This window comes from Phyllopteryx taeniolatus, chromosome 3, assembly GCF_024500385.1.
Source record: "Phyllopteryx taeniolatus isolate TA_2022b chromosome 3, UOR_Ptae_1.2, whole genome shotgun sequence".
In the NCBI taxonomy this organism is placed as follows: Eukaryota; Metazoa; Chordata; class Actinopteri; order Syngnathiformes; family Syngnathidae; genus Phyllopteryx; species Phyllopteryx taeniolatus.
The window spans coordinates 18228278-18255712 of NC_084504.1; the positions used below are offsets into that span (position 1 = coordinate 18228278).

The 27435-nt window shown below is 41.7% G+C and overlaps 1 protein-coding gene across 3 annotated transcripts in view; it reads right to left on the bottom strand.

Moving 5' to 3' along the window:
* Positions 1-27435, bottom strand: part of LOC133475015 (GDNF family receptor alpha-2-like) — a 90825-nt gene that overhangs the window by 17427 nt on the left and 45963 nt on the right. For all 3 annotated transcript variants that reach the window (XM_061767293.1, XM_061767292.1, XM_061767291.1), the window contains exon 4: positions 22703-23081. In XM_061767293.1, coding sequence (XP_061623277.1) covers positions 22703-23081 — 379 coding nt within the window. The remainder of the gene's footprint in view (positions 1-22702; positions 23082-27435) is intronic.

Below are 27435 nucleotides of genomic sequence, written 5' to 3' on the forward strand. Positions count from 1 at the left end.
CAGCTGTATAATGCAGTACATGTTTTTAAAATTTATCAGAATTATATATTATTATTTCAACTAACCCCTTTAATGTCTTATTAATAATGGTGACATTTTATTTTGTAGCCCAATTTTGCATGGCTAATACACTATTTTCGTAAAATGTATTGCGACAGTACACACTGTTTTGGGGAGCATTGCCGTAGGTTTTATGAATCCAAACGAAGTTCACACAGGCACAGAGTAGCTGAGAAGAGTCCAGTTTGAATTTTATTCAGGGATAAAAAAATGTATTAAGTTGCACCAAAACTTGGAACAGGTTGTGTGCGTGACATCAGATAATCTTGAGAGATTTCTGCAAATATCATGAGATTTAATATCAGTCTTCATCAAAAATATTGACTCCAAGTTTTTTCATTAGCTGACTCAATCCCCCCCCCCCCCCCTCCCCCACCTGTTACCACTATAGAAGGGTGCCAATGATGGCAAAGTATAATGATGACCTTAGAACATAAATTGCAACTCATTGTGGCATAGTAACTGAAGTCTTGTAGTGTCCTGGCTGCTCAGTACAATACGGCTCTATGGTGGCAGAAAGCCGACATCAGTAGTAAAAACCTCAACAAACACTAATCTCCCACTGCCTATGTCATTGCCAGAGTTAATGGTGAGAAAACCTCTTTGTACACTTGTGTGGCAGTTAAAAACAATAAAAACAAATAAGACACTGAAACAAGCGTCACATGGTTTGTTGAAAGCCACGGGATAAAAACGTGTTGTACTGTAAGGCGAACTGTGAGGGACCTAGCAATAAATAAAGCTGTATCAGTCTATCCCCTCCGAGCTTCCACTTAAACCACAGGTGTGAAACTCGTGGCCTCGAGGGCCAGATCCAGGCTGCCACATCATTTCATGTGGCCTGCAAAAGCAAATCAAGTACCTTGACTTCATGTTTCTTGCGAAAATTCCCATATTACAAATGTCTTCACTTGTAATAGAGGTATTACAAGCATTTTTACAAGCATGTTTTGTTGCATTTTGTTTTTCTATTGGCTTCTGACTTGAAAACTCGTTATCCATCAGTTTATTTTTTATATGTTATTAGATGAGGCGATCATACATTTATATGGGTCCACAGTCATAATGGCCCTCCGAGGGAAACCATAACTACGATGTGGCCCGCAACAAAAACGAGTTTGACACCACAGGCTTCAACTTCGGCACTTTCAGCAACAGCTGATTAGGTGACCTGAGGTACCACGCATGAGTGTAGGGTTGGGGCAGCTGAGAGGTAAGGCAGGGCAAAACCATTTCGCGATTTGAAAACAAATAGCATAATCCTAAACTAGACACTAAAGGACACAGGCAGCCAGTGGAGGGAGGCTAGAATAGGAGTCACATGCTCCCTCTTACGTGTTCCAGTTACGAGGCGAGCAGCAGCATTTTTTAACCTCAATTAATGCAGGTTTTATGATGGGGATTGTTTCTCTGGATCAGATCATTTACAATATTTCTCTATGGGGCAGCATGGTGGCCTAGTAGTTAGCTCGCCTGCCTCGTTGTTCTGAGTTCCAATCTCAGCTCCCTCTTGTGTGGAGTTAGCATGTTCTTCCCATGCCTGTGTGGGTTTTCTCCGGTTACTTCAACTTCCTCCCAAATTGCAAAAACAACCCTCTTATGTCTATAGATGTGAATGTGAGTGTGACTGGTTGTTATACGTGCCCTGGCAAACAGTCCAGGCACCTCGCCTCTTGCTCAGTCAGATGCAATAGGCTCCAGCTCACCCATGACCCTAATAGGGACAATAGAAAACGGATGGAAGGAATATTTCCTATATTGAATTGTTTTGAAATATGACCAATTTGAGTATAACCAACATCCTGATTGTGTTCGACTTTTATTTATTTATGTAAATTGTCATGAGGTCCTGCTGTTCACTGCGATTACCAAAATACGAATGACTTTTATTGTTCCAAAACACTGCTGTCTTTACTGAGTTTTTTTTAACAAGCAAGGCTATCCAACCTGAACACTTTATGCTTCACTTACGGATGATTTTTTTGTGTTGCTCATTTGTTTTGTGGTGCAGCCAGTGTAGACTAATTGAACCTCATGCGTGTTGAGGGGACAATATCCTCTTCTCTGAAGCACACCTCACAAAAGGAAAATCTTATCACGATGATGGTCTTCTTTGGGGATCTTAATCATCTTAATGCCTCAAAACGGATGTGAAAATAATCACCTCACACACTGATACTGTGTGTACCCCCTGCAGATATGTTGCCTTTTAACAAATGTGATGAGTTCATTAGCGAAAGGGAATAAAGGATATGAACAAGCTAAATGATGTGATTCAACATCCCAACAACAGTGTGTGATCATACTGTACTGTTGGGAGTGAGACACTAACAGATGAAGTAGGATATAAACAATGCAGCCGAATGCTGCATCCACGCGACATCCTGCCATACGTTCCGTCACCTTGTTAAAAATGCATAGCAGTTGTATCACCTTCACGCAGTGAAACAGTGCTATTCTATCACAAATGCATTACTGTGTGGCTTTTCCATAAGTTTCTGAAGCAACTGGACTTGCTGTGATGAATAATGGGCGTTCTTGTGCTGACGGTGAGCCTGTTGCTATCAGCAGAGGGAACATTGTCATTCATGGCAGTCATTGAGGAGGATTCAGGGAGAAATAAGACGGGGTATTTAAAGGGAGAGCCCTGGTGGTGAGTTGAAGACAACTGTGCGCACTATTTTGCTGCATCCAAAATCTGTGTAAGCAAAGAAAGTGGAGACAAATGGGATTTGCTTAGGGGGGATTATGAGGGTGATGAGGGGCAAGTCTGTCCTTCTACCGGCCTTTCACCGGCGAGTGGTGTGACGAGATTGAAGGAGAAAAACAAAAAACATGACATCAACTGCATCTCTGTTCAGCATCCTAACAAGTCACCTGGAGAGCTAGCAAAGAGCCACCGTCAAATCTAAAGCCACATGTTGGAAAACAAGACGTGCTTGGGCTACCATGGCTCCTAAGACTGATATGGATGCCAACATACTAAACTGTACATGCAGTACAATGGCACTGTAGTTTGATATCTTAACGAAGACGTACATACAAATTCAACTTTATTACTCACCACTAATGCACCACCAGATTATAAATATTTGATCATGTAATTTATATTTGGTTCACTAGCCTGACTTCCATGCAGACAGCGTGACTTCAAGTCCCACTCAGTGACTATGTAATAGCGAGCATGTCTCTACATGTGCTCTGTCATCGACAGGGAAATAGCCCAGGATAGTGTTCTGTAAAAAATAAAAATAAAATCATGTCTACAAATCATGCACACACAGACTTAACATTGGTTAGCATTACTTCTCATTTACATCAGGTAAACAGAATTCTTGATGCATTCGTGCTTATAACACTTTTCAGCAAAGTGTACATTTATAAACCTCCTGCTTCTTAACAACCCAATTTTAAATGCAAATAAACACTGATGGAGGGTATTCCAAATGTAATTTTGTAGATCTGTGTGAACAGGGTTTTTTTTGAAAACCTTAAAGGCCTGCTTGAGAAACAAAAACAAGTACTTGATACCAACCATATTTTTCCATATAAAGGAACACCACTGGTTTGTTTTATGTAAAAAAAAATAAAACAAAATAAAAAAGTTTGAAGACACAGAAAGAACATCTATGACATGCGTACAGAACAAAACAAATTTTGTACTTCTTATGGACAAAGTTTTTTTTTTTTTTAATTGGAAATGGTGTGTTTTTGTAAGGTAAGACAAAGATTACAGAAAGCGCTGTGTTTCTTTTTTAGAAGCGGAATTCTTTAAGACAATGATCGGTTAAAGACAGTAATTTAACATTTATAGAGGTATGCTGAGTGTTCACACAATGGTGTTTCAACACCGGGATGTAGCGCATTTCAACAGGATTTCCATTTTAGCGCGACCGAACGCCACTCGCTGCTGAAATTACAGGCTGTCTAGCTCAACAGAGTTTCCCTGGTCATTTCCGCCACTCAGCCCCCCAGGGAAGTGGCAGGGGAGCCCCCACAGAGGTAGACTTCTTACAGCCAACCTGACACTTTAAACACAGTAATTCAGCCCGACGCCGAGTCCATGTCCGTCCAGCCTGGCAGTAAAAGAAAACTAATGGGTTTTTATATGGATTCGTATTCTGATCACTTGATGGCCATGACAAACAATGTGAGTCAAATCAGATGAGTGTCAGTCTAAGAAACTATTTCCTCTCAGTTGAGACAGAGAGACAAAATAGCTATCAGATGCCCCAAATCCTCTAAAGGATGATTATTTCTGTTCAAATGAGAAATTGCCACTCTTCTCCCTTATCACTCGTCTACAGCATATTGAGGCTGTCAGCTTTATCTCTCCATCATCAAGACAAGGCATAACAACAGCTATAACAATAGTGGCCACTTAATCAGATCGCATAATACCACTTGGATGAGGCAAATGAAAAAACAAAGAAGGCGCTTTCTGTACATTCACCTCCTCCTCGACATGTATCTGTTTTCTATCCTTCAGCCTATTCTCTTCCTCCTGCTCTCCTTAGCGGCAAGTGTGCCTATTTGCAAACTTTCCATTAAGGAATTTGAATGCGCGAAAGCAAAATCCGCAGCCTTGTCTGTGTTTCTTTGACGCTTTGATTAACATCGGCGGCAAACAGTGGGCAACATTCATCGTGGAACCTCACGCCCATTGTGATGCATGAATCATTACGTCAACAATTACAACGTTGTATTATAAAAAAAGGAAAACAAGTCACTCTGACCTTGTGGGGAGAAGAACTTGTATATTGATTAAATGCCCATAAACCCATAAGAAAAGTGGTTTCATACAACTCATTTTCACTTTTAATTTTATTTTCATTGAGTCTGCCTCCTCACTTTTTGCTGTGTGACCTTGAGGCTAGCTCTCTAGTTCGGGGTGTGGTGATGGGCTACAATATCAGGTACATCGGCACACTCAAACAATATCCAATATAAGAGTTAAAAAAATCTGCCTTTACAAATGCACTAATGCTCCTTTTTTAAAGATTAACAAAATGGGAAGGGCAGCATGATAGTCTCTTGATTAGCATGTCTGCCTCACTGTTCCGAGGTTCTGGGTTTGAATTTCAGCTCTGACCTTTCCATGTGGACTTTGCATGTCTTCCCCTTGCTACTGCGGCTTCCTCCCACCTTCCAAAAACGTTAGCAAAGTGCTGCCTATAATTGTCAATTGTGAGTGTGAAATGTTGCTTTTCTATATGAGCCCTGCGATTGGCTGATGACCGGTCCATTGTGTACCTTGCCTCTCTTCGAAAGTCAGATGGGATAAGCTCCAGCTCACCCTGGTCACCCATGACCCAATGAAGACAAGCGCCATACAAAGTTGATGCATGGATGGTTGTAAGCAGTAGTGTCGAAATATATAGCAACACGGGCAAAATATTAGAATCAGCTCTCAATATGATGCAGCGCATTTCTGCACAACTGCAAACCACAATAATAAACACTCACATTTGTATCTCTTTAAAGTTTTTTTTTTCATACAGCTCTTGTTGGATTTAATTAGCTTGTCCAGGTATTTCTCATGTTGTGGCTTGTAGATTTATTTTCTATTGACCGTGCTAGCACCTGCTATTTTTGGCAACACCGCACTCATTGGGATTCCCAGTCGATCTGAAAACAGCCATGTGGACAGATGGTATTGAGTGAAAACACAAGGAAGCTTAGCCATCACATTTTTTCTTGCCCATTTTGTTTGGTTTTATGGTTTAGTTTGAAAACGTTGACTATAATTCCCCTTACTTAGTGGCCACATTGACAGTTGATTCTAAACCAGCAGCTGAAAAATGACTTCGAACCCCAAAGTGAGTGTTGCCATTGGAATCAATGCTGAATCCAGCATCTCTCTCTCTCTCTCTCTCTCTCTCTCTCTCTCTCTCTCTCTCTCTCTCTCTCTCTCTCTCTCTCTCTCTCTCTCTCTCTCTCTCTCTCTCTATCACACACACACAGGTACGAATGAGGTGAGCAGATTATTCAAGGTTGTCTTAACTGCCTAAATATTGTCTAAACATTGCAAACAGACCTCCCCCGCACAAACAAATGTGCTGGAAAAAAGTGAGAGTGAGTTAATAGTGTGCTACAGAGCTCTTATCACCAGTAATTAAATAACCATTAGCCACACAATAAAGCTATACTTTTTAGTAGGTCTCGGGCCAACTAGTGTTTCATATTTCATACACCAAATTAAGAACTACAGTGGAACCATAAGGAGACTAAACACATTTTTACAAAAACAGAGTACACATTTTTTTTTGTTGCTACACCACTCTTTCTCAAGAATAGATTTGTTTTCCTCTCATAATTCAGCAGCTCCTAAAATTACCTCCAAAATACATCCAATCATTATGAGTGACCACACACCAATTTCTTTCTACCTAAAAATCTGGTACCGCCACCAACATGGGGCTTTAAAACATCTTTATTGAAAGACCCGGACTTTGATTCATTTGTAAGGAAGATGACTTCTGTAAATTCAGAGAGTCCCCAACCATATCCCCATCTCTGCTTTGGGAAACCAGGAAATCTGTAATGAGAGGTTTAATCGTATCATACTCTTCGTACAAGAAAAAACAAGAACTAAAATTAGAAAATGAAATTGAGGAAAAAATTAAACATCTCACAGAAGAATATGCGATGAATCCGACAGATAAGCTCAGAAACCAACTCCAAAAGGCAAAACATCAATTAGACAACATCATAACAAAAAGAAAATAATTTATTCCACAACAGTTAAGATACACCAACTTTGAGAGCAACAGTAAATCGGGCACATTTCTTGTAAACCAACTTTAACGCAATAAAGAAAAATCATTAATTACAGCCATTTAAGATTCAAACAGCAACTGTAAACAGTCACCGCTAGAAATAAAATATAAATATAAAATATCCTCAATTATACACAGAAACTAAGGATAGTCTTGATGCCCCGTTAACCATCACAGAAGTACATTAAAAAATATATTTTATTCATGAAATATTTTTAATTGCATTAAAAATATGCAGTGAGGAAGAGCGCCTGGCCCGGATGGAATTTTGGTCGAATTTATTAAACATTTCTAGTCAATACTAGCGCCTCTTTTTCAGAACAGTCAAGGAGATAGAAGGTAAAGGTCAAATTAGTAACCATATTAGCACAGTGACAATCAAACTACTACTAAAACAAAGACCCCACTATCCCAGCTAATTATCGGCCCTTATCATGAAAGCCCTTGCAGAAAGACTTAAAAAGGTACTCCTGCCGATAAACCACTTTGATGAGACAGGGTCGAAGTTCCACAAATAATGTCAGACATTTATTAAATTTAATAAGCATGTTGCAGCATAAAAACTTAAAAACAATCATCATGTCACTTGACGCAGTGAAAGCTTTCGATAAAGTTAACTCGTAATTCCTATTTGCAGAACTTCGCAAATTTGGCTTTGGAGACTCACTTATACATTGGATAGCAGAATTATGCAACTCGCCAAAAGCGACAGTCACCACGAACAGGATCACATCACAAAGTTTTTATTCCACAAACCACCAGGCAAGGGTGCCCACTTTCACCAATGCTATTTGCAATATTCACTGACCCATTTGCTACCGCGAGACATCAAAGTCATCTCTTCAAGCCGTCTTCAATCTCATAAAGACATTTTCACAATTATCAGATTATTCTATCAATAGGACAAAATCGACAATACTCTCAATAACAGCAAACCTGTGGAATCCTGCAGATCAAATCCCAGATTACTCCATTCCTATCGGAAACATTAAGTATTAAGGAATTAATATTTCACCAAAATTTACAGAGCTAAATTACACACCACTTCTGCAAAAAATCTCAGCACACTTAAAACGCTGGAATAATTTATCTAAATCACTACTGGGAAGAATAGCTGCAGTAAAAATGACTTTATCTCAAATAAACTACTTAATCTCAATGGTTCCATTTAGGACCACATTAAAATTGTTCCAAACTTTAGATTCTGCCATAATACATTTTTATTCAAAGAATATGAAAAACAGAATTAGTTTATCCACTCTTCAGAAAAGTAAACGAGCGAGGCCTAAATTTCCCTTCCCAATTTTAAACACTATTTAGTTAACCAATCACGATACCTTATCAAATGAATGCACCACAATGAGGAGCATCATTCTTGGCTAGAATTGGAACAGATTGCAGACTTCAATCACATCAAACTTCCTTTAATACAATAAATTACAATACAATACAATAAAAAAAAATAATCTCAACACTTAAGAGCACCCTTCAACTGCTGGAGTTTTTTAAGCAAATAGTGAAGCTTCTCAAACAAAGGGGGGGAAAAAAAACTCTAAAAAGTTTTAGAAATTAATCTCATGTATAAAATCAATGCACTTACCAATCACTAAATGGGAAGAAGACCTTTCTATGTCTGTTGACCGTAATTACTGGATGCAGATATGTAACAATACTTTTAGGATGACAGAAAATACTAATTTACAGTTTATACACTATAAAGTGCTCCATAGACCACACTTTACTCAATACACAATGCATAAAATGGGCTTCTCTTCATCTAATATATGCACGGAATGCACTAATAATATCCCAGACACCTCTTTTCATGCTATATGGGAATGCACACCAATGCAGCCCAATTGGGGCCACAAGCCAGTGCAAACTTTAGGCCGGTCCCAAGCCCGGGTAAATGCAGAGGGTTGCGTCAGGAGGGGCATCTTGCTTAAAACTTTGCCAAACAAATATGAGCGTTCATCCAAAGAATTCCATACCAGATCGGTATTAACGGGTTAACAACGTTCGCCACCGGCTGTTAACCGGCACCGGTGGAGATTCAGCTACTGTGGGTCGAAGACGAAGGAGAGGTGAAAAAGCGGGTTCTTCGGCAGAAAGAGAAGAAGAAACCACAGAGTCTAGAAGTGAATGTGGCCACTTTGAATATGGGGACTATGACAGGAAAAGCTCGGGAGTTGGTTGACATGATGATTAGGAGAAAGGTTAATATATTGTGTGTCAAGGAAAGCAGGTGGAAAGGCAGTAAGGCTAGAAGTTTAGGGGCAGGGTTCAAAGTATTTTACTATAGTGTAGATTGGAAGAGAAATTGAGTAGGGGTGATTTTAAAGGAAGTGTTAGCTAAGAATGTGTTGGAGGTGAAAAGAGTATCAGATCGAGTGATGAGTCTGAAAATTGAAATTGAGGGTGTTTTGTATAATGTAATTAGTGTCTATGCCACACAGGTAGGATGTGACAGAGAGGTAAAAGAGAAATTCTGGAAGGAGCGGGACGAAATAATTCTGAGCATCCCAGACAGAGAGAGAGTCGTAATTGGTGCAGATTTTAATGGACATGTCGGTGAAAGAAACAGGGGGGATGAAGAAGTGATGGGTAAGTGATGGTACTTGGAGAGGCAGATGGTGATAGACTTTGCAATAAGGATGCAAATGGCTGGAGTAAACACTTACTTTCAGAAGAGGCAGGAACATAGGGTGACCTACAAGAGCGGAAGTAGAAGCACGCAGGTGGATTACATCTGGTGCAGACAATGTAATCTGAAGGAGGTTACTGACTGTAAGGTAGTGGTAGGGGAGAGTGTGGCTAGACAGCATAGGATGGTGGTGTGTAAGATGACTCTGGTGGTGGGGAGGAAGATTAAGAAGACAAAGGCAGAGCAGAGAACCATGTGGTGGAAGCTGAGAAAGTAAAAGTGCTTTTCGGGAAGAGGTGAGACAGGCTCTTGGTGGACAGGAGGAGCTTCCAGAAGACTGGACCACTACAGCCAAGGTGATCAGAGAGACAGGCAGGAGAGTACTTAGTGTATCTTCTGGTTGGAAAATGGAGGAGACCTGGTGGTAGAACCTCAAAGTACAGGAAATCATACAAGGAAAGAGGTTAGCTAAGAAGAAGTGGGACACTGAGAGGACTGAGGAGAGGAGAAAGGAATACATGGAAGAAGAAGAAGAAGAAGAGGAATCACCTTTTATTGTCATGAACATGCATGCATGCACACAAAATTTGTTCTCTGCATTTTACCCATCACAGTGAACACATACACGTTAGTGGAACACACTGGCGCAGGGGCCAGCTGAAGCGCCCTGGGAGCTGCGACGTAGAGCGAAGGTAGAGGTGGCAAAGGCCAAACAAGAGGCATATGATGACATGTATGCCAGGTTGGAGACTAAAGGAGGAGAAAAAGATCTATGGCCAGACAGAGGGATAGAGATGGGAAGGATGTCCAGCAGATTAGGGTGATTAAGGACAAAGATGGAAATGTCTGGTGTCAGCAGTCTGCTGGATATATGGAAAAAATACTTTGAGGAGTTGATGAATGAGGAAAATCAGAGAGAATGAAAAGTAGAAGAGGCAAGTGTGGTGGACCAGGAAGTAGCAATGATTAGTAAGGGGGAAGTTAGAAAGGCACTAAAGAGGAGGAAAAATGGAAAGGCAGTTGGTCCTGATGACATACCTGTGGAGGTATGGAAGCATCTAGGAGAGGTGGCTGTGGAGTTTTTCACCAGCTTGTTCAAGGCTACATTAGACCCTTACAAATAACTCTGTTAAAACGTTCTGAAATGCAAATCAAGGATAAGAAGAATGGAGGGTTAAGTATAAGGTCTGTTCCAAACCACAAAACACACATCACACTGTACAGTACATAAAGATGATGAGTAGTCCTATTTGCACTAATAAGTGATATGATACACAAGAGAAAGTGAATGGGAAGGACATCGGGATGCACCATCAGTGATGCCCGTAGTTTACATCCATACATATCTCCTTTGATAGTGCAGTTAAGATGGTCAGTGAGTGTGCGCACGCAAATGCAAAGACACACACACACACACACACACTGTATTGGAATTAAATTCATTTGCTTTAGCTCTAACTCCTGAGACCTCCCTCTTTCTCTCTTGCTTGTTTGTTTCTTGTTTGCAACTCTCATGTATAGCCAGCATGTCTCACACAGCCAAAAGCAAAGGCCCGATCACTGCACAACATTGCCGAAAAACTACACACTAGGCAAAGGTCACCAGTTGACACATGATTCATTTTCAAAAGCTGAGCTTTCCTCTTCTAGTATACACACTTAAGAAAGGCAAGGGAGAAATGTTTTAAATTATTTTTAATTCAGAGGTACTTCCTTTGATATCTAATAAAGAATAAGGATTATACACATAGGCGGCACGGTGGGCGACTGGATAGAGCGTCAGCCTCACAGTTCTGAGGACCCGGGTTCAATCCCCAGCCCCGCCTGTGTGGAGTTTGCATGTTCTCCCCGTGCCTGCGTGGGTTTTCTCAGGGAACTCCTGTTTCCTCCCACATTCCAAAAACATGCATTCATTGGAGACTCTAAATTGTCCGTATGTGTGAATGTGAGTGCGGATGGTTGTTTGTTTGTATGTGCCCTGTGATTGGCTGGCAACCAGTTCAGGGTGTACCCCGCCTCCTGCCCGATGACAGCTGGGATAGGCTCCAGCACGCCCGCGACCCTAGTGAGGAGATGCGGCTCAGAAAATGGATGGATGGATGGATGGCATTATACACATCAAACACTGTATTTAGCTTTTATTTGAGTTTATTTAGCTTTTAATTTAGTTTATGTTCTAGAAACACAGCAAACCATGTATTTGCTTGAGCAATCTATTCCCAAATAGTATTCTAACCTGTTCCTGGTTGATAGAAGGGCAAGTAAAAAGAAGAAAAAATGCATGATTGCATTGGTTTCCTTGTTTCCCGATTTGTAACCATTTACTCTTTATTTACCACTTTAAGGTCAAAAACTTTAAAAATCTGCTTTTTAAATAATATCTACACCCACAAGAGTCCCTATTGTTGTCCCCTATCATGACAGGAGCCCGTTATGAGGTCTTTGAGGTCCATGGCAATATCTTTTCCTTTCTCAGACTGATTGACATTATATAAGTAAGTGAATGGATATAGTGGGCGGAACAAGAGGTTAGTGTCCGCCTCACACTTAGGCTGGGAGTTTGTTTCCGGGCTCTGGCCTTCCTGTGTGGAGTTTGTATGTTCTCTTTGTGCTTGTGTGGTTTTCTTCAGGTACTCCTACTTCCTCCCATATTCCCAAAACATGCATGTTCGGTTCATTGACGACTCTAAATGGGCCTTACTTAACTACGGACTGATGACATGATGGGTTCAACCTGAACTTTCTTGAATATGGTTTTCTTTATCACTGTTGTTTTTGGACAGAAGTTTAATACATATACAGTGTCATTTATTTATACATACCATATATATGATATATGTAAACACGAACGAAGCATAAACATCGGATATGTCATCTTTGGTAATGCTTGAAGACTTCTTGTGTAAAACAGAAGACATTGTAGAATTTAAATATTTCTACAGCTGCTTTGCAGGTGCAATAGTTTCCTGGCATTGGGCTCCGCGAGTCACCTGAACCAAAAGGAAGCTTTGTCCCGTGTTGCCGGATGCGCATAACCATCAATATCCTTTGGTGTAAATGTGAGCGTTAATGGTTGTTTGTCTCTTTATCCTGTGATTGCCTGGCGATTAGTCCTCTGGCTCCCCCCAAAAGTCATCTGGTATAGGCTGCAGCTCACCTGCAACCCTGATGAGGCTAAACTGTACAGTAAATGGATGGAGTGGGAGCCATCTTAAAATAAAACATGATGTGGACTGTTACTCATGTGATTCACTTATTTGACTCACTTCAACTTTGATGAAGAACAGTGGCCCAAAAGGGTAAAAAAAGGGGAAGAGAGTTGCGGACAGCAAATACTTGCACCCACAATATCCAACAATAGGGACAAAAAAGAGACCGAAATCGGTCTTGCCTCAGGGACAAAGATGAATCTTACGTCTTTTAGGTAGGCGTTGGCGAGAGGATAGTTTAATAGGTAGGGAGTTCCTCTGAGGGTGCATAGAATTTCTTTTTGGCCCGCTCACTCTGTCTGCTGTTGTTTATCACAAAGCGGGTACGTGTGTGTCCACGCTTCTGTGTACCTGTTGAGTGATCGATTGCCACTAAGCACTCCACTCTGAAAACCAGTAGGCAAAGCATTCACTGAGCAAGTGCCCACAAACGAGCGTGGGGATATCAATCAAAGACAGAAGTGTTACATTGATCCTACAGCCAATCAATATACTTCACATATACTGTAGGACTCAATGGTCCTTGGATTCAGGGTGACATAGAAATGGATTGGGCGCTTCTTTGGTTTGACACATGCATGTTACGCATGCACGGAGCTCTCCACTCGACACAATATGATGTCCAAATTGTGCCTGCTGTCACTGTTGGACTTTGCTGTCCTCAAAGGAGCGCATTCATTTGAAGGTTGAGAAAGCAACGGAGGAGAGGAATGTTTTTGTTTGTTTGCGCTGGATTATGGAACAAACTAACGGGGTAACAAACCGCTGCAGAAGTACAGCCGACTGGAAGAAATGAGTGCTGCTCCATTTAACGCGTGTTTGTCGTCCAGTCCCCAGTTCTCTCCTGAATATCAACAATTGCCTCCACAGAGACCAGGTAGCGAATTAAATCTTTGTGCACAATGCCACCACAACCCCAGCCAATATTATATGTTTGAACTTCACTCAAATATCTATTTTTTGTTTGCAGGGACTCTGGGCTCCACATGGAAACAATATAAATGTGAAATGACTTTCACAAAAAAAATATTGTCATACTGCAAAGTTGGAACTGCTGATGTGGCTAGACATTTTTACATGACTTTTGACTTGTGCAAGTTCTAACTAGGGCAGCTCAGCTTTCGTGTTTCAGTTATTTTGGAAACCAATGAAAATATAAAAACAAGTCTCCAATGTTGCACATAAACAATAGGTCAGCATGCATAGCAATACAAGACACTTTAACAGAACACAGTGAGCATCTGAAAGATTAACAACACGTGTGGTTTGAGATCCCTTTTTGGGTTGTTTTATGTCATCACCATAGAAGGCTGGTGGAAAAGAGTGATAATGGAACTTATTGATACAAGAAAGTAGCACAGATGTACTTGCTTTGACTTTTCAGTGCAATATGGCTAAAGTGACAAAAAGTCATTGACAATAGTAATGTCTCTGAACTGTCAGAGTGAATAGTGACTATACAAAATACTGTTAATTTTATTTCTGTGATTAACTTATTTTTACATTTATGATAGTTAAGCGCATTAAAACAGGAGACCCATGAAGTCTGCTGTAGTAAGTAAGCAAGCATCTCTCCTTAGTGAACTACTATTTTTCAGTCACGTTTATCAAGGGGTGGTTCATACGTCTGGCTCACAATCGAGAGGTCCTCTGTTAAACTGTCGGCTTCAGCCTTCCTGTGTGTCAGTTTGCATGTTCTCCCTGTGCTTGGGTGGGTTTTCTTAAGGTACTCCTGATTCCTCCCAGATTCCAAAAACATGGAGTTTTGGTTCATTGAAGACTCTAAGTTGTCCATAGGTGAATGTCAGTGTGAATAGTTGTTTTATATGCTCCCTGTAATTGACTGGCAACCAGTCAATCAAAGTAGGCTTGGATAGGCTTCAGCTTCCCCGTGAGCCTAATGAGGACAAGCAGTATAGAAAATAGATGGCTATAACAGTTAAATAATTGTTTTTTTTTTTACACTTGTGTAACAGTTAAAATGTTACTGAAAACGTTAATATATTCGACTTCCCCTCAGGATGGCAATTAGAAGTTCTTTTTTCCTTGTTCGTCCTCCTCCCGTCATCTCCCGTGTTCGTCATCTCTGCTTCAGTCAGAGTTTGATTGATCTCCTGGGACCTTTTTCATTCTTAGAAACACTACATTCCCGCACCTCTCAAAAGCCACCCCTGCATTTGGAATGAAAGAGGCTCGGGCGGGCGAGCTGTGTATCCTGTTTGGAGGCGGATGTCCCCGGGGGGAGACAGGCCTGTCATTGAATGATCATCCCTTGCTTTAATCAACACATATCCCAGAGGGAAAAAAAAAAAAAAAAAATCCCCTGGCTTTTTTCTGGTGTGTATTGCTGAGAGTTAACTTTTTAAAAAGGTTTAGGGAGTATTGGCTCTTATTTTGAGAAGGTTTCTCTGCAGGGTTTCTTCACATGGAGCCACAAAATTAAGTCCTAATGCCTTGACACTGTCTTCATTAGAAAGACAAATGAGTTGCAATTCGATTTCCTTGTAGCGCATATTGAGGGTGTAGCACAGATTAGGGCGAATGCAGCAGCGTCAATAAATGATCGGATTAAATGAAATCAGTTCTGTTGATGTTTTCAGAGACGAATACAGTAACTGTCTTCTGATAATGCCTGGTGTCACATGGAGGACATCATTGCATAGGTCTGTCATTTTGTTGAATGTGTGTGCAAAGGTAAGCGTTTGTCAGTGTGTGTGCCAGCGAGTGTGTGTACCATGCGATTATGTGTAGCTACGTGCTCATGGGGCTGTTGACCTTGCATGGCCACAGGTAATAGCTTTTATGTTCTATTACATCTCTCTCAATACGCAGGTGAACCCCTGACACCTGAGTGCCATCAGGTCAAAGAAATAATCTCGGTCTGAAAACAGATTACACAATGCCCGCACACAAGCAATTATCAGGACAATCATGAATTGGAGAGGAGGGTTTAGCTATTTTGTATGAATTCAATGGTCAGAAAGTGGCTTTTGAACATAGTTTTCTTAAAAATTATACAGTCTTGAACAAGGCACACCACACACCGAGCAACGAGGCCGTAAGGCACTGAATTGTCGCGTGGTTTGCGGAGTTCTGCCAGTAGTTTACGTGAGTGGCCAACCACCGCCCCCTCATTTTGCTGTGATTCGAAATTTTAATCGCAAGTGAATGGAGTCGCAACATCACGTGTAATGGCCATTAAACAATGCCATGTCATATCACGGCTTTCATAACAACAACAAATGTTTCCAGGTATGACGCAAAATTCAGCTAGCTCGGGTCCTCTTGGGAGTTTGAGGGTTCTGCGCAGGATCTTAGCTGTTACCCGTGTTGTCCGCTTCTAGACGCACATGTCAGATGATGTTCCCGGAATCCACATTTTCTCTAGTTCTACCTTCAGTCCTTGGTATTTCTCCAGCTTTTTGTGTTCCTTTTTCCGGATGTTGCTATCACTCGGGATCGCTTCATCTATCATGACTGCATCTTCTAATTATCCATAACCACTATATCAAACTGGTTGGCCATCACCAGTTTGTCAGTCTGTCTCTGGAAGTCCCACAGGGGGGCCTTCACGTTATTCCTTTATTTCTCGCCTGTTTCCTCTCTTTGTTTTACTATAAATATAGCTAAAGCGGCAAGTGCAATCTGCTTCTTCCTTAACAATTCTACCATATTGTTTGTATGGTTCAATAAAAAATGATAGAAGGATATGGGGTGCCTCAAGCATTGATTCCTGATAATGCAGTGTTTCCGTTGTAGCGAGTTGGTTCGTGTGCAAGGGTCGATCACCTGTTGTGCCTGTGTTTGTCGCTAACTGTAATTTTTTAACGATTGTCCAGTTCATTTGCATTTGGCAGCACCCCTTGGTGTGCGGTAGGTTTAAGATTAGCTTGATTTAACAAAAAGGAGTTTAAACACAGCATTCACAAAGAGCTACAAAATATAATTGCACATGCATTATGTTGCTTATATGGTGTCATCCAGTTAAGTGCAGAAGAAATTAGTCTGCGGGGAAGGAGCTACCACAGCTAACCATTTATTGCTAAATGGTAACACTAAAGTAGTCTGTTCTGGAATTGTTAGCTTTTTAACAAAACGTGGTAATTAGTAGTATATATACATTTAAAAATAATAATATACACTTTGGGGCGGCTGGAGCTCATCTGTAAGGATCTGGGATTTGTAATTTTTGGGTCATGGTTCAAGTCCTGCTTTGGAGAGAGGCTAGTCTGCTTACTGGCTGCTGTTGAGGTGCCTTTGAGCAAGGCACTGATACCCCAACCCTATCTTAATAGAGGTGCAGCACTCTCTCAGAATGCCTGCATGTGTATGATCTGGTTCTCTGTTTGGTGCACCACACAAAATATACAGCAGAGTAAGTTGATTTTCCCGTTGAGGGATTATATTCAGTATGATAGAAAAAAAATAGTAATAAAAAAATAAAAAATAACCCTGCTTTTGAAATTCATTGAGCACACATTTTTGTCCAGTGTTGATCATGTCTTGACTGAAAAAGCAACAGAATTCTTGTGATAACCTTGCTTGAAAGTCGATGTATATTTCAGAAAAGGCAGCCGTTGCTTGCTCCAACTTGCTGTATTCAACATGTAAATGCCGCCGAGACGTGGCACTAATAGTCCTATCAGCTGCCTCATCATCTGTCACAGTGGGAAAATTTCCCGTTTTTTTGTTTTGTTTTGTTTTTTTTTGTTTCTGAATCTTCTTACACAGTGGGTTTTATTTTTAGCGGTGGACGTTCAAGGGTCTGGCACTCGGTCGAACTTCATTAAGCTCTCAAATGAGATTTTAAATGCTTCAAATTATTCAACTGTCCCACAATTTTTGTGCTATTAGGCTAATGAACTGGCTGGACACACACACAGTTCTGGAAAGTGTAAAGATCCTTACACTTGATTGGGTGAACAGCACATTGACTGTGTTTTGCCTGTTCTCAGAGGCTCCAACACAAGCAGACATGTCACGGCTGGCTAGGTGTGAATTGAACGCGGCTGTCTGGATCCAACAGAGTCGCCATGGAGTCAAAGTGAGCCACTAATGGGGTTTTTTCTGCTTAATTGAGCATTGTCTCAACAACTTAGTCTTAAAACTTCATCCTGTGCTGAAGAGCTACGGCATCCTTAAAATTTGAATTAGTTTCCTGGCAAAGTTACAGCAGAAAAGCATAAAAACTTCATAAATGTCATGGGAGGAAGTTAATTGCTGTTGAGGAGTGACTCTTTGCTCGTCCCTTTTTGCTCGTTGCCATTAATATTAAATGATAATGATAGGTGTACTTCAGCTCTTTTCATAGGTAGAACCATATAGTAAAAAAGAAATGGCAGTTATATCTAAGGGGCAACAAAGATAAAGGTGCATCGAAATAAATTTGAAAATTTTGTAATTTAGGGTGGCACGTTGGACGACTGGTTAGCACATCTGCCTCACAGTTCTGAGGACCCGGGTTCAAATCCGGCCTCGCCTGTGTGGAGTTTGCATGTTCTCCCCATGCCTGCGTGGGTTTTCTCCAGGTACTCCGGTTTCCTCCCACATCCCAAAAACAATGCATGATAGGTTATTTGAAGACTCTAAATTGCCCGTAGGTGTGAATGGTTGTTTGTTTATATGTGTCCTGCAATTGGCTGGTGACCAGTTCAGGGTGTACCCCGTCTCTCGCCCAAAGATAGCTGGGACAGGCTCCAGCATGCCTGCAACCCTAGTGAGAAAAAGCGGTACGGAAAACGGATGGATGAATTGTGTAATTTATTTCAGTAGCTAAATTCAAAATGTTAAACGCATATTGCATTGATTGACTACACACTGTGAATTTTTTCACAATTTATTATTATACATTACAGCTAACCAAAAAACCCAAATTCAACATCTCAGGGTACTAGATGATTACATAACAAAGAATCATCCATCCATCCATTTTCTGAGTCGCTAATCCTCACTCGGGAACCGGGAGTGCTGGAGCCTATCCCAGCTATCTTCGGGCAAGAGGCGGGGTACACCTTGAACTAGTTTTATTTATAGAAATCAATCTTCTGAAAAGGTTTTTGTGTGTGTGTTTTATCTATAGTGTGTGAGCATCTTTTGATTTGATCTACTGAATTCATGTTTGTACGATTTTCAAATTTATTGAGAATAGTCACAGGTGCCTTATCAGAGTCAGGTAGAAAACCTACTTAAAAGCCTGAAATGATGCAAGAAAAAAAAAAAATCGCCAAACAATGTCACCTTGTGTACACTTGTACAGAGTGCTTAGCATTTTGGCGTGAAGTGAAATAACTTATTTTGTGAACCGTTACAACCACATCTCGACCACACGCGCTCGTACACACGTAACGTAAATGTTCAGCACCTCATGAACCTCATAGCTGTGGCTCTGGCTATGCAGACATACTTCTTCTTTTCCTTTCGGCTTGTCGCCACAGCGTGTCATCCTTTTCCATGTAAGCCTATCTCCTGCATCTTCCCTTTAACACCAACTGCCCTCATGTCCTCCCTCACTACATCCATCAATCTTCTCTTTGGTCTTCCTCGAGCTCTCTTGCCTGGCAGCTCCAGCCTCATCACCCTTCCAATATACTCACTCTCTCTTCTCCACATGTTCAAACCAACCAAGTCTTCTCTCTCTCACTTTGTCTCCAAACCATCTAACCTTGGCTTTTCCTCTGATGAGCTCATTTCTAATTTCATCCAACCTGGTCACTCCTAGAGAGAACCTCAACATCTTCATTTCTGCCACATCCAGCTCTGCTTCCTGTTGTCTCTTCGGTGCCACTGTCTCTAATCCGTACAACATGGCTGGCCTCACCACTGGCTTATAAACTTTGCCCTTCATCCTAGCAGAGACTCTTCTGTCACATAACACACCTGACACCTTTCTCCACCCGTTTGAACCTGCTTGGACCCGTTTCTTCACTTCCTGACCACACTCACCATTGCTCTGGACGGTTGACCCTAAGTATTTAAAGTCCGCCACCCTTGCTATCTCTTCTTCCTGTAGCCTCACTCCCCCCCCCCCCACCCCCCCTTATTCATGCACATATATTCTGTTTTACTTCGGCTAATCTTCATTCCTCTCCTTTCCAGTGCATGCCTCCATCTTTCTAATTGTTCCTCCCCCTGCTCCCTGCTTTCACTGCAGGTCACAATGTCATCTGCGAACATCATGGTCCACGGAGATTCCAGTCTAACCTCATCTGTCAGCCTATCCATCACCACTGCAAACACGAAAGGGCTCGGGGCTGATCCTTGATGCAATCCCACCTCCACCTTAAACTCCTCTGTCACACCTACAGCATACCTCTCCACTGTTCTGCTGCCCTCATACATGTCCTGTATTATTCTAACATACTTCTGTCACTCCAGACTTCCGCATGCAGTACCACAGTTCCTCTCTGGGTACTCTGTCATAGGCTTTCTCTAGATATACAAAGACACAATGCAGCTCCTTCTGACCTTCTCTGTACTTTTCCATCAACCTCCTCAAGGTAAGTAATGCAACTGTGGTACTCTTTCTCAGCACGAAACCCTACTGTTCCTCGCAAATACTCACTTCTGTCCTGAGTCTAGCCTCCACTACTCTTTCCCATAACTTAATTGTGTGACTCATCAACTTTATTCCTCTGTCGCTCCCACAGCTCTGCACATCACCCTTGTTCTTAAAAATGGGCACCAGCACACTTTTCCTCCATTCCTCAGGCATCTTCTCACCCGATATAATTCTGTTGAACAAGCTGGTCAAAAACTCCACAGCCACCTCTCCTCGATGCTTACATACCTCCACACGAATGTCATCAGGACCAACTGCCTTTCCATTTTTCATCCTCTTTAATGCCTTTCTAACTCCCCCCTTACTAATCATTGCCACTTCCTGGTCCACCACACTTGGCTCCTCTACTCTTCCTTCTCTCTCATTTTCCTTTTGCATCAACTCCTCAAAGTATTCTTTCCATCTATCCAGCACACTACTGGCACCAGTCAACTCATTCCCATCTCTATCCTTCATCACCCTAACCTGCTGCACATCCTTCCGAACTCTATCCCTCTGCCTGGCCAACCTGTAGAGATCATTTTCTCCTTCTTTCATGTCCAACCTGGCATACATGTCATCATATGCCTCGTTTGGTCTTTGCCACCTCTACGTTTGCCCTACGTCACATCTCCATGTATTCCTTTCTCTACTCACTCCTCTCAGTGTCCCACTTCTTCTTAGCTAACCTCTTTCCTTGTATGATTTCCTGTACTTTGAAGATCGACCACCAAGTCTCCTTCTCTCCTTTCCTGTCAGAATATACACCAAGTACTCTCCTGCCTGTTTCTCTGATCACCTTGGCTGTCGTGGTCCAGTCTTTTGGAAGCTCCTCCTGTCCACCGAAAGCCTGTCTCAGCTATTCCCGAAAAGCCGCACAACACTTAATCATCATGATACTTTTTTCACTTCCAAGGCATTCTTAGCTAACTCTTCTTTTAAAGAAACCTCTACACCAGTTCCCTTCCCATCTACACCATGGTAAATTAATTTAAACCCTGCCCCTAAACTTCTAGCCTTACTGACTTTCCACCTGGTCTCCTGGACACACAATACATCAACCTTTCTCCTAATCATGTCAACCAACTCCCGCGCTTTTCCTGTCATAGTCCCCCGCATACAATTCTAGGCTCTGTGCTTTCCTCTTCTCTTTGTGCCTAAGAACCCGCTTTCCACCTCTCCTTCGTCTTCGACCCACAGTAGCTGAATTTCCAACGGCGCCCTGCAGGTTAACTGTGCCGGGGGCGGACATTATTAACCCGGGCCACGATCCGGTATGAAATTCTTTAGATGAACGCTCATATTTGTTTGGCAAAGTTTTAAGCCGGATGTCCTTCCTGAGGCAACCCTCTGCATTTATCCGGGCTTGGGAGCGGCCTACAGTTTGCACTGGCTTGTGACCCCCATAAGGCTGCATTTGGCTATGCAGACATACAAATGAGATTTATTTTGAGCATATTAAAAGAACATTTTAAATATAAGAAGCCTTAAGAATAGATGAAAGTGGTCAATCTTCGAGTCGCAAACCTTTGCTTCCTGTCCTGCTCACTAAAGTTCGCCCCATGATTGGCGGCTGGGCGAAGCTGAGCCCACTTGTCATTCATGAGTTTGAATTGTGCATGTTTTGAAATGAGTTTAAGCCGACAAAAGATGATTTTGTATGAACCAACCCTTACGGATGGATGAGCCATGATTTTCTGCCGTCATGGGGGCTCTCGCAAGCGGCATAACTTTGGGGGTTGGGTTTGGAAGCTCCACGGCTGCCTCTTGGCATTAAATGCATAATTATGGATCAATCCATTTTCCATACTGCTTATCCACTAGGGTCGCAGGTGTGGTTGAGTCAATCCCAGCTGACTCTGGACGAGGTGGTGTACACCCTGAACTGGTCGCCAGCCAATCGCAGGGCACATATAAACAAACAACCATTCGCACGCACATTCACAACTATGGTCAATTTAGCGCCTTCAATTAACCTTTCATGCATGTTTTTGCGATGTAGGAGGAAACCAGAGTACCCGGAGAAAACCCACGCAGGCACGGGGAGAACATGCAAACTCCACACAGGCGAGGCTGGATTTGAACCTGTGTCCTCAGCACTGTGAGGCAGATGTGCTAACCAGTCATCCGCCTGCATAATTATCCCAAATCAGACAAAAATATAGTAAAAGTAGCTGTCGTAGTAATGTGTAAGATTTAATTTTAAAAATTCTCAAACTCAATCTTTTTTTAGGTTCACTTGTGCATTGCCAAAAGAAAAATCAAAAACAGTCTTCCACAAGGTTCCAAAAGGCTCAGTACTGCACTGGTGGACCACAAAAGCATCCATCAATTAGAGGACGCTAATACCAGACTTCCCAGGGTGCTGGCAATGCATACTAGGCCACTGCTTCAGCCACTTTATGAGAGCTCATTTCCCATTGGCACTTGCGCAACTCGTTCCCTGAACCCCTCACAGCCCCTCCACACACACCTGCACAGGGAGTCCTGACGACAGACCATCCTCAGCTCCAGGCAGTTGGTTTTTTCTTTCTCTTTATAGGAGCAATCGGGCACAATGGTCTGGCGGCGGCGCTCTGCGCAGCCCTCCGTCTGGCAGGGGCAGAAGAGCAGGCGGTGGCTGAACTCGGTGGGCACGCGGTCCAGGAAGAGTCGTAGTGCTTTGTGGCAGCGCTTCTTGCTGCAAGTTTCCCCCTTGTTGGGGTCCTCCTTGCTGCAGGTGGCGATATAGGCGGAGCGGTGCCTCTTGCAGGTGCCGTTGAGGTTGCAGGCTTTGGCCGCATCCAGGCAGGGGTTACAGGTTCTCTCAGCGTCTGTGCAGGGGAAACCCTTTGGTGCCACTGTGAGCATCCCTGATCAAAGAGGGAGGTGCATAGAGAGACTTTTATTAGTTTTATAATTGAACAAGTTTATGAACGGTCGCATGGTCAATTTTAAACACAGATTTCTGATGTCATAGAGAGAAGTGTTTCCTTACTTGTATTGCGCAAAGGCACATATTTGATATCAGAAAAATCTCATGGCACACTACAAAATAAAAATATCACAAAAAGCATATAAACTGAAATAATGATGATTTTTTATTTATTTTCTTATTATTATTTTTTCTCTGCGTGAAATCAGGGCCTGTTTAGTTGAGCACAATTTTTTCTGTTGTAAGAGAGGCAACAGGGTTAATTGTAGCTTCTGCCTTTTAGTGGAACAGCATTTTTTTTGCCTGTCCCTATACATAATTGGCATAGATGAACAAAGACACAGTAGTTACAGTAAATAGTAATTTTCTGACCAATTAGATGAAATTGCACAATTTCCCACTTAATACCTGCTCTCCCACTTGAGACTTAAAATAGTCAAGAGAGGATTTTAGTTAGTCCATCCATCCCTCCATCCATTCCTCAACTACACCATGGGCTGGTCAATCTCAACAGGATTGTGTGATAAATTTGTTCGAGAACTGATCCCACGTCAGTTGCATGAAACTCAACAATGTGAACCGCAACACTATCGATTTTGTCCATCCATCATCTGTATGTTTATTCAGATTCTAAAACAGAGAATCACATTGACATTCTTCAGTGAAACTGAAATAAGTTTTCAGACTTTGGGAGGAAACTGAAGTACACAGAACTCAACAAGAACTGGCGGAATTGTTTCAAGAGGGATTGTCAATGGAGCACGGTAGAGTCGTGGTTAGCACATTTGTCTCACAGTCCTTACGGTGTAGAGTTTGCATGTTCTTCCCATGCTCTTGTTGGTTGCCTCTATGCCAACCGGCTTTCCCACATACCAAAACATGCATGTTGAGCTCATTGAGGACTAAATTGTCCATAGGTTGTAAATGTGAGTGTGAATGGTTGTTTGTCTATATGTGTCTACGATATACCTCTCGCCCAGATTCAGCTGGGATAGGCTCCACCTCACCTACAACCCTAATAAGGACAAGTAATATAGAAAATCAATGGGTGGCATTGTCAGTTTGATGAAGTTTTTTTCTACTGCCAAAAATGTTTGCGGACTAACAAATGTGTCTGCAACAAATGCAATAATAAGCAGAGGATACACATCGATACGAGGTCAAAATCAACAATCCGATATAGATCACAGGAGGCTCGGCTGCAAGGTATGATCAACAAACAAGGCACTGATCCTTGTTGCTCTGGTCAACAGGAAGTTCAACATCTGAAATTGTCTCTGGTAGTCACTGGAGAGACAACTGCTCTACATCCGATGCAAGTGAAATATTGATTCAAGCTGTAGAAGACCCTGAGTGAAATATAAAAGAATTTTGCTACATTACAAACGTACATAAAATTAGATGTTTATGAATTAGTTATTTAAAAAATATAGGCGTAAAAATCATGACACCATGAAGCAGCTAGAAGTGATGAACAACATGAAATGTTCCTCAATTCATTACGAAGCCCATATTTATTCAAGCACATATTTGAACTGTGTCTCATAACATGGGACATGTCACATGAATTGGAGGAATCGTTTTAAATTCTTAAGAGCCTTTTTGGGGGCCTCGATTGACCTGATAACTCAGCAATTTTTACACCCTTGTGTATCCTAGAGAAAATATGTACGTGTCCCCAACACAACCCCATCAGGAAAGCCCTCCAGAAAGAAGAACAAAATTTGCCCCAACACCAGTTTGATTGAGCAACACCAAATTGGGTGGATGATGGACATGTCTATAAATAACAGGATGCGTGGAAAAGTCTCAGTCCTTTTGGGATAAAGCAGCCATTTTGGACAAATTCTTGGACTCGTACTTTGACAAACTCCTGAGCCCCGATAGGAAGCAGGTATTCTAGACAGATGCTACAGTATATTGTGAAGCTTTTAGACGCTATTTAATGTGTGTGGAACATTCTGTCAAAGTTTGATCATCATTTTGAGGGCCCACTCATCGCTACTTGGAGCTTCATTGTTAATTTATTCCATGCTTACATGCTGCTTTGCATTAGAATAAGAACTAGAGAGGTAAATATCACAGTACCAGAATACAGGCTTCAAAACCCTATAATTTTATATCCCCCACCTTGGTATGTATGTCTTTGAACAGTAAACGATTAAACTCCCTTCTATATTTCAAGTGTGATGACAAGCCGAAACACTGTAATTAACCCCGATATTTGTGAATAACGGACGATGCCATTAGGTGTGCTGCATCCTACCACAGGGCAGGGGGAAAATGATACACCTTTTGTACCCCATTCACTTGTATTCAAGCAGTATTAGAGAATTTAACCTCCCTCCCCTGTAGATAATGATATTTCAGAGGTCATGGCGCCATGGTTACACCAAGAGAGATACATCTCTTATTCAACAGAACCAATCTCACACTGTATCTTTCAGACAGCCTCCAGCAGGAAGAAAACCATTTGTTTTTGGAGGGGTGTGCCACGGAAGCCACATTGTTTCTAAGTTGTGTATTGCACAATATCAATCCCGCAAATGGGGTTACATAGAACGTGGCACATTGCAAGTGGGAAAGGAAATAAGAAGACCCTTGAAATTAATTATTTTGTGTTTTCAGATCCCGGTCAGATAAAAACTACGCCCCCTGCTCTTGAGAAACTGCACAAGGGGATTCTAAATATTTCATCACAGACAGAAGAATGTGTAGTATATCTTTCGTTCCATTAACTAACTTTCATTTAGATGTATCAAAGTTAAATGGAGAAGGTAGTACGGAGACAAGAATAATGACAGGAGATAAATGATGGTACTGTATGTGCTTGCCTCTGAGTCACCAAGGAGGGTCTTTCCTTTTTTGTTCAAAACAGTGGTCGAAAGTAATAAAGTACAAATACTTAAGTAGATTTTTCAGATAGCTGTACTTGTTCGTGTTTGTATGACGACTTTTTACCTTTATGTTTTAGTTATAAAAAACGATAACGGTACTGACTACTCCTTACTTTGTCAAAATAAGCTTGTTACTTTTTTTCAGTACTTGTGCTTTTACCTTCTTGTCTTTTTTTGTTTAGACAAGTATCAATAATTCTACATGAGTACAGTGTGTGAGTACTTTTGCCGCATCTGGTTCGAAAAACGTTCTACACATTCATTTGTCCTGTTACGGAAATATAGCGTGACAATTAAAAATATCTGACATCCTTCTATCAATGAACTACTGACTGTAAACCCTCTTTATCATTGTACGCCCTCGGGGGAAGACGATAAATAATAGAGCCTTACCTCTCGAGGAGGTAATATTTGTACACTCTTATGTTATTTTTGGGAGGTTAGTAGGATTATAAATGTACCTTCTCAATGACACTACTAGAACTAGCTGTGGACTATAAACTAGGATCGGATATTATATATTGTATTTTCAGTCAGATCTAAATGGCAAGACGAAGTAGGATTTAGTTCCTTTGTTTAGATCCAGCCGGCACGGTGGACGACTGGTTAGCACATCTGCCTCATAGTTCTGGGGACCGGGGTTCAAATGCCGGCCCCACCTGTGTGGAGTTTGCATGTTCTCCCCGTGCCTGCCTGGGTTTTCTTCTGGCACTCTGGTTTCCTCCCACATCCCAAAAACATGCATGGTCGGTTGATTGAAGACTCTAAATTGCCCTAAGGTGTTGTTTATGTGTGCCCTGTGATTGGCTGACGACCAGTTCAGGGTGTACCCCGCCTCTCGCCTGAACATAGCTGGAATAAGCTCCTGCACGCCCGCGACCCTAGTGATGATAAAGCGGTACAGAAAATGGATGGATGTTGAGATCCAACTCGTCCTCACAGGAATTTAGTACAAATTTCTACAAACGTTTAGCACCAACTAACTTTAGTATTGTAATAGGCAGAAGACGGTAGTAACGAGATACAATTACTCTGTTACATTTACTTAAGTATCATTTTGGATAAATTGTATTTGTCACTTTTAATGTAGCATACTTATACTTGAATGTTTTTGGCAAGAAGAAAAGCTACCTTAACTTTACTTTTATTTGACCAATCAAAAAGAACTAGCCAGTCACATGACCACACAGTCCCTGCGCGGCCTCACACAGAAGCAAAGTCTCAAGCTTTCTGTTCTGACTTCCTATTGTTTTGTTTGTTTGTTTGTTTTTGTTTTTTGTTTACGCAGTTGATGTTGGAATATAATTTCTTCTTGGAATACATTTTTGGCGGCACAGTGCCTCGTGGTTACCATAGCTGCCGCGCAGTTCAAAGTCAGCTGGAATTGGATCCAGC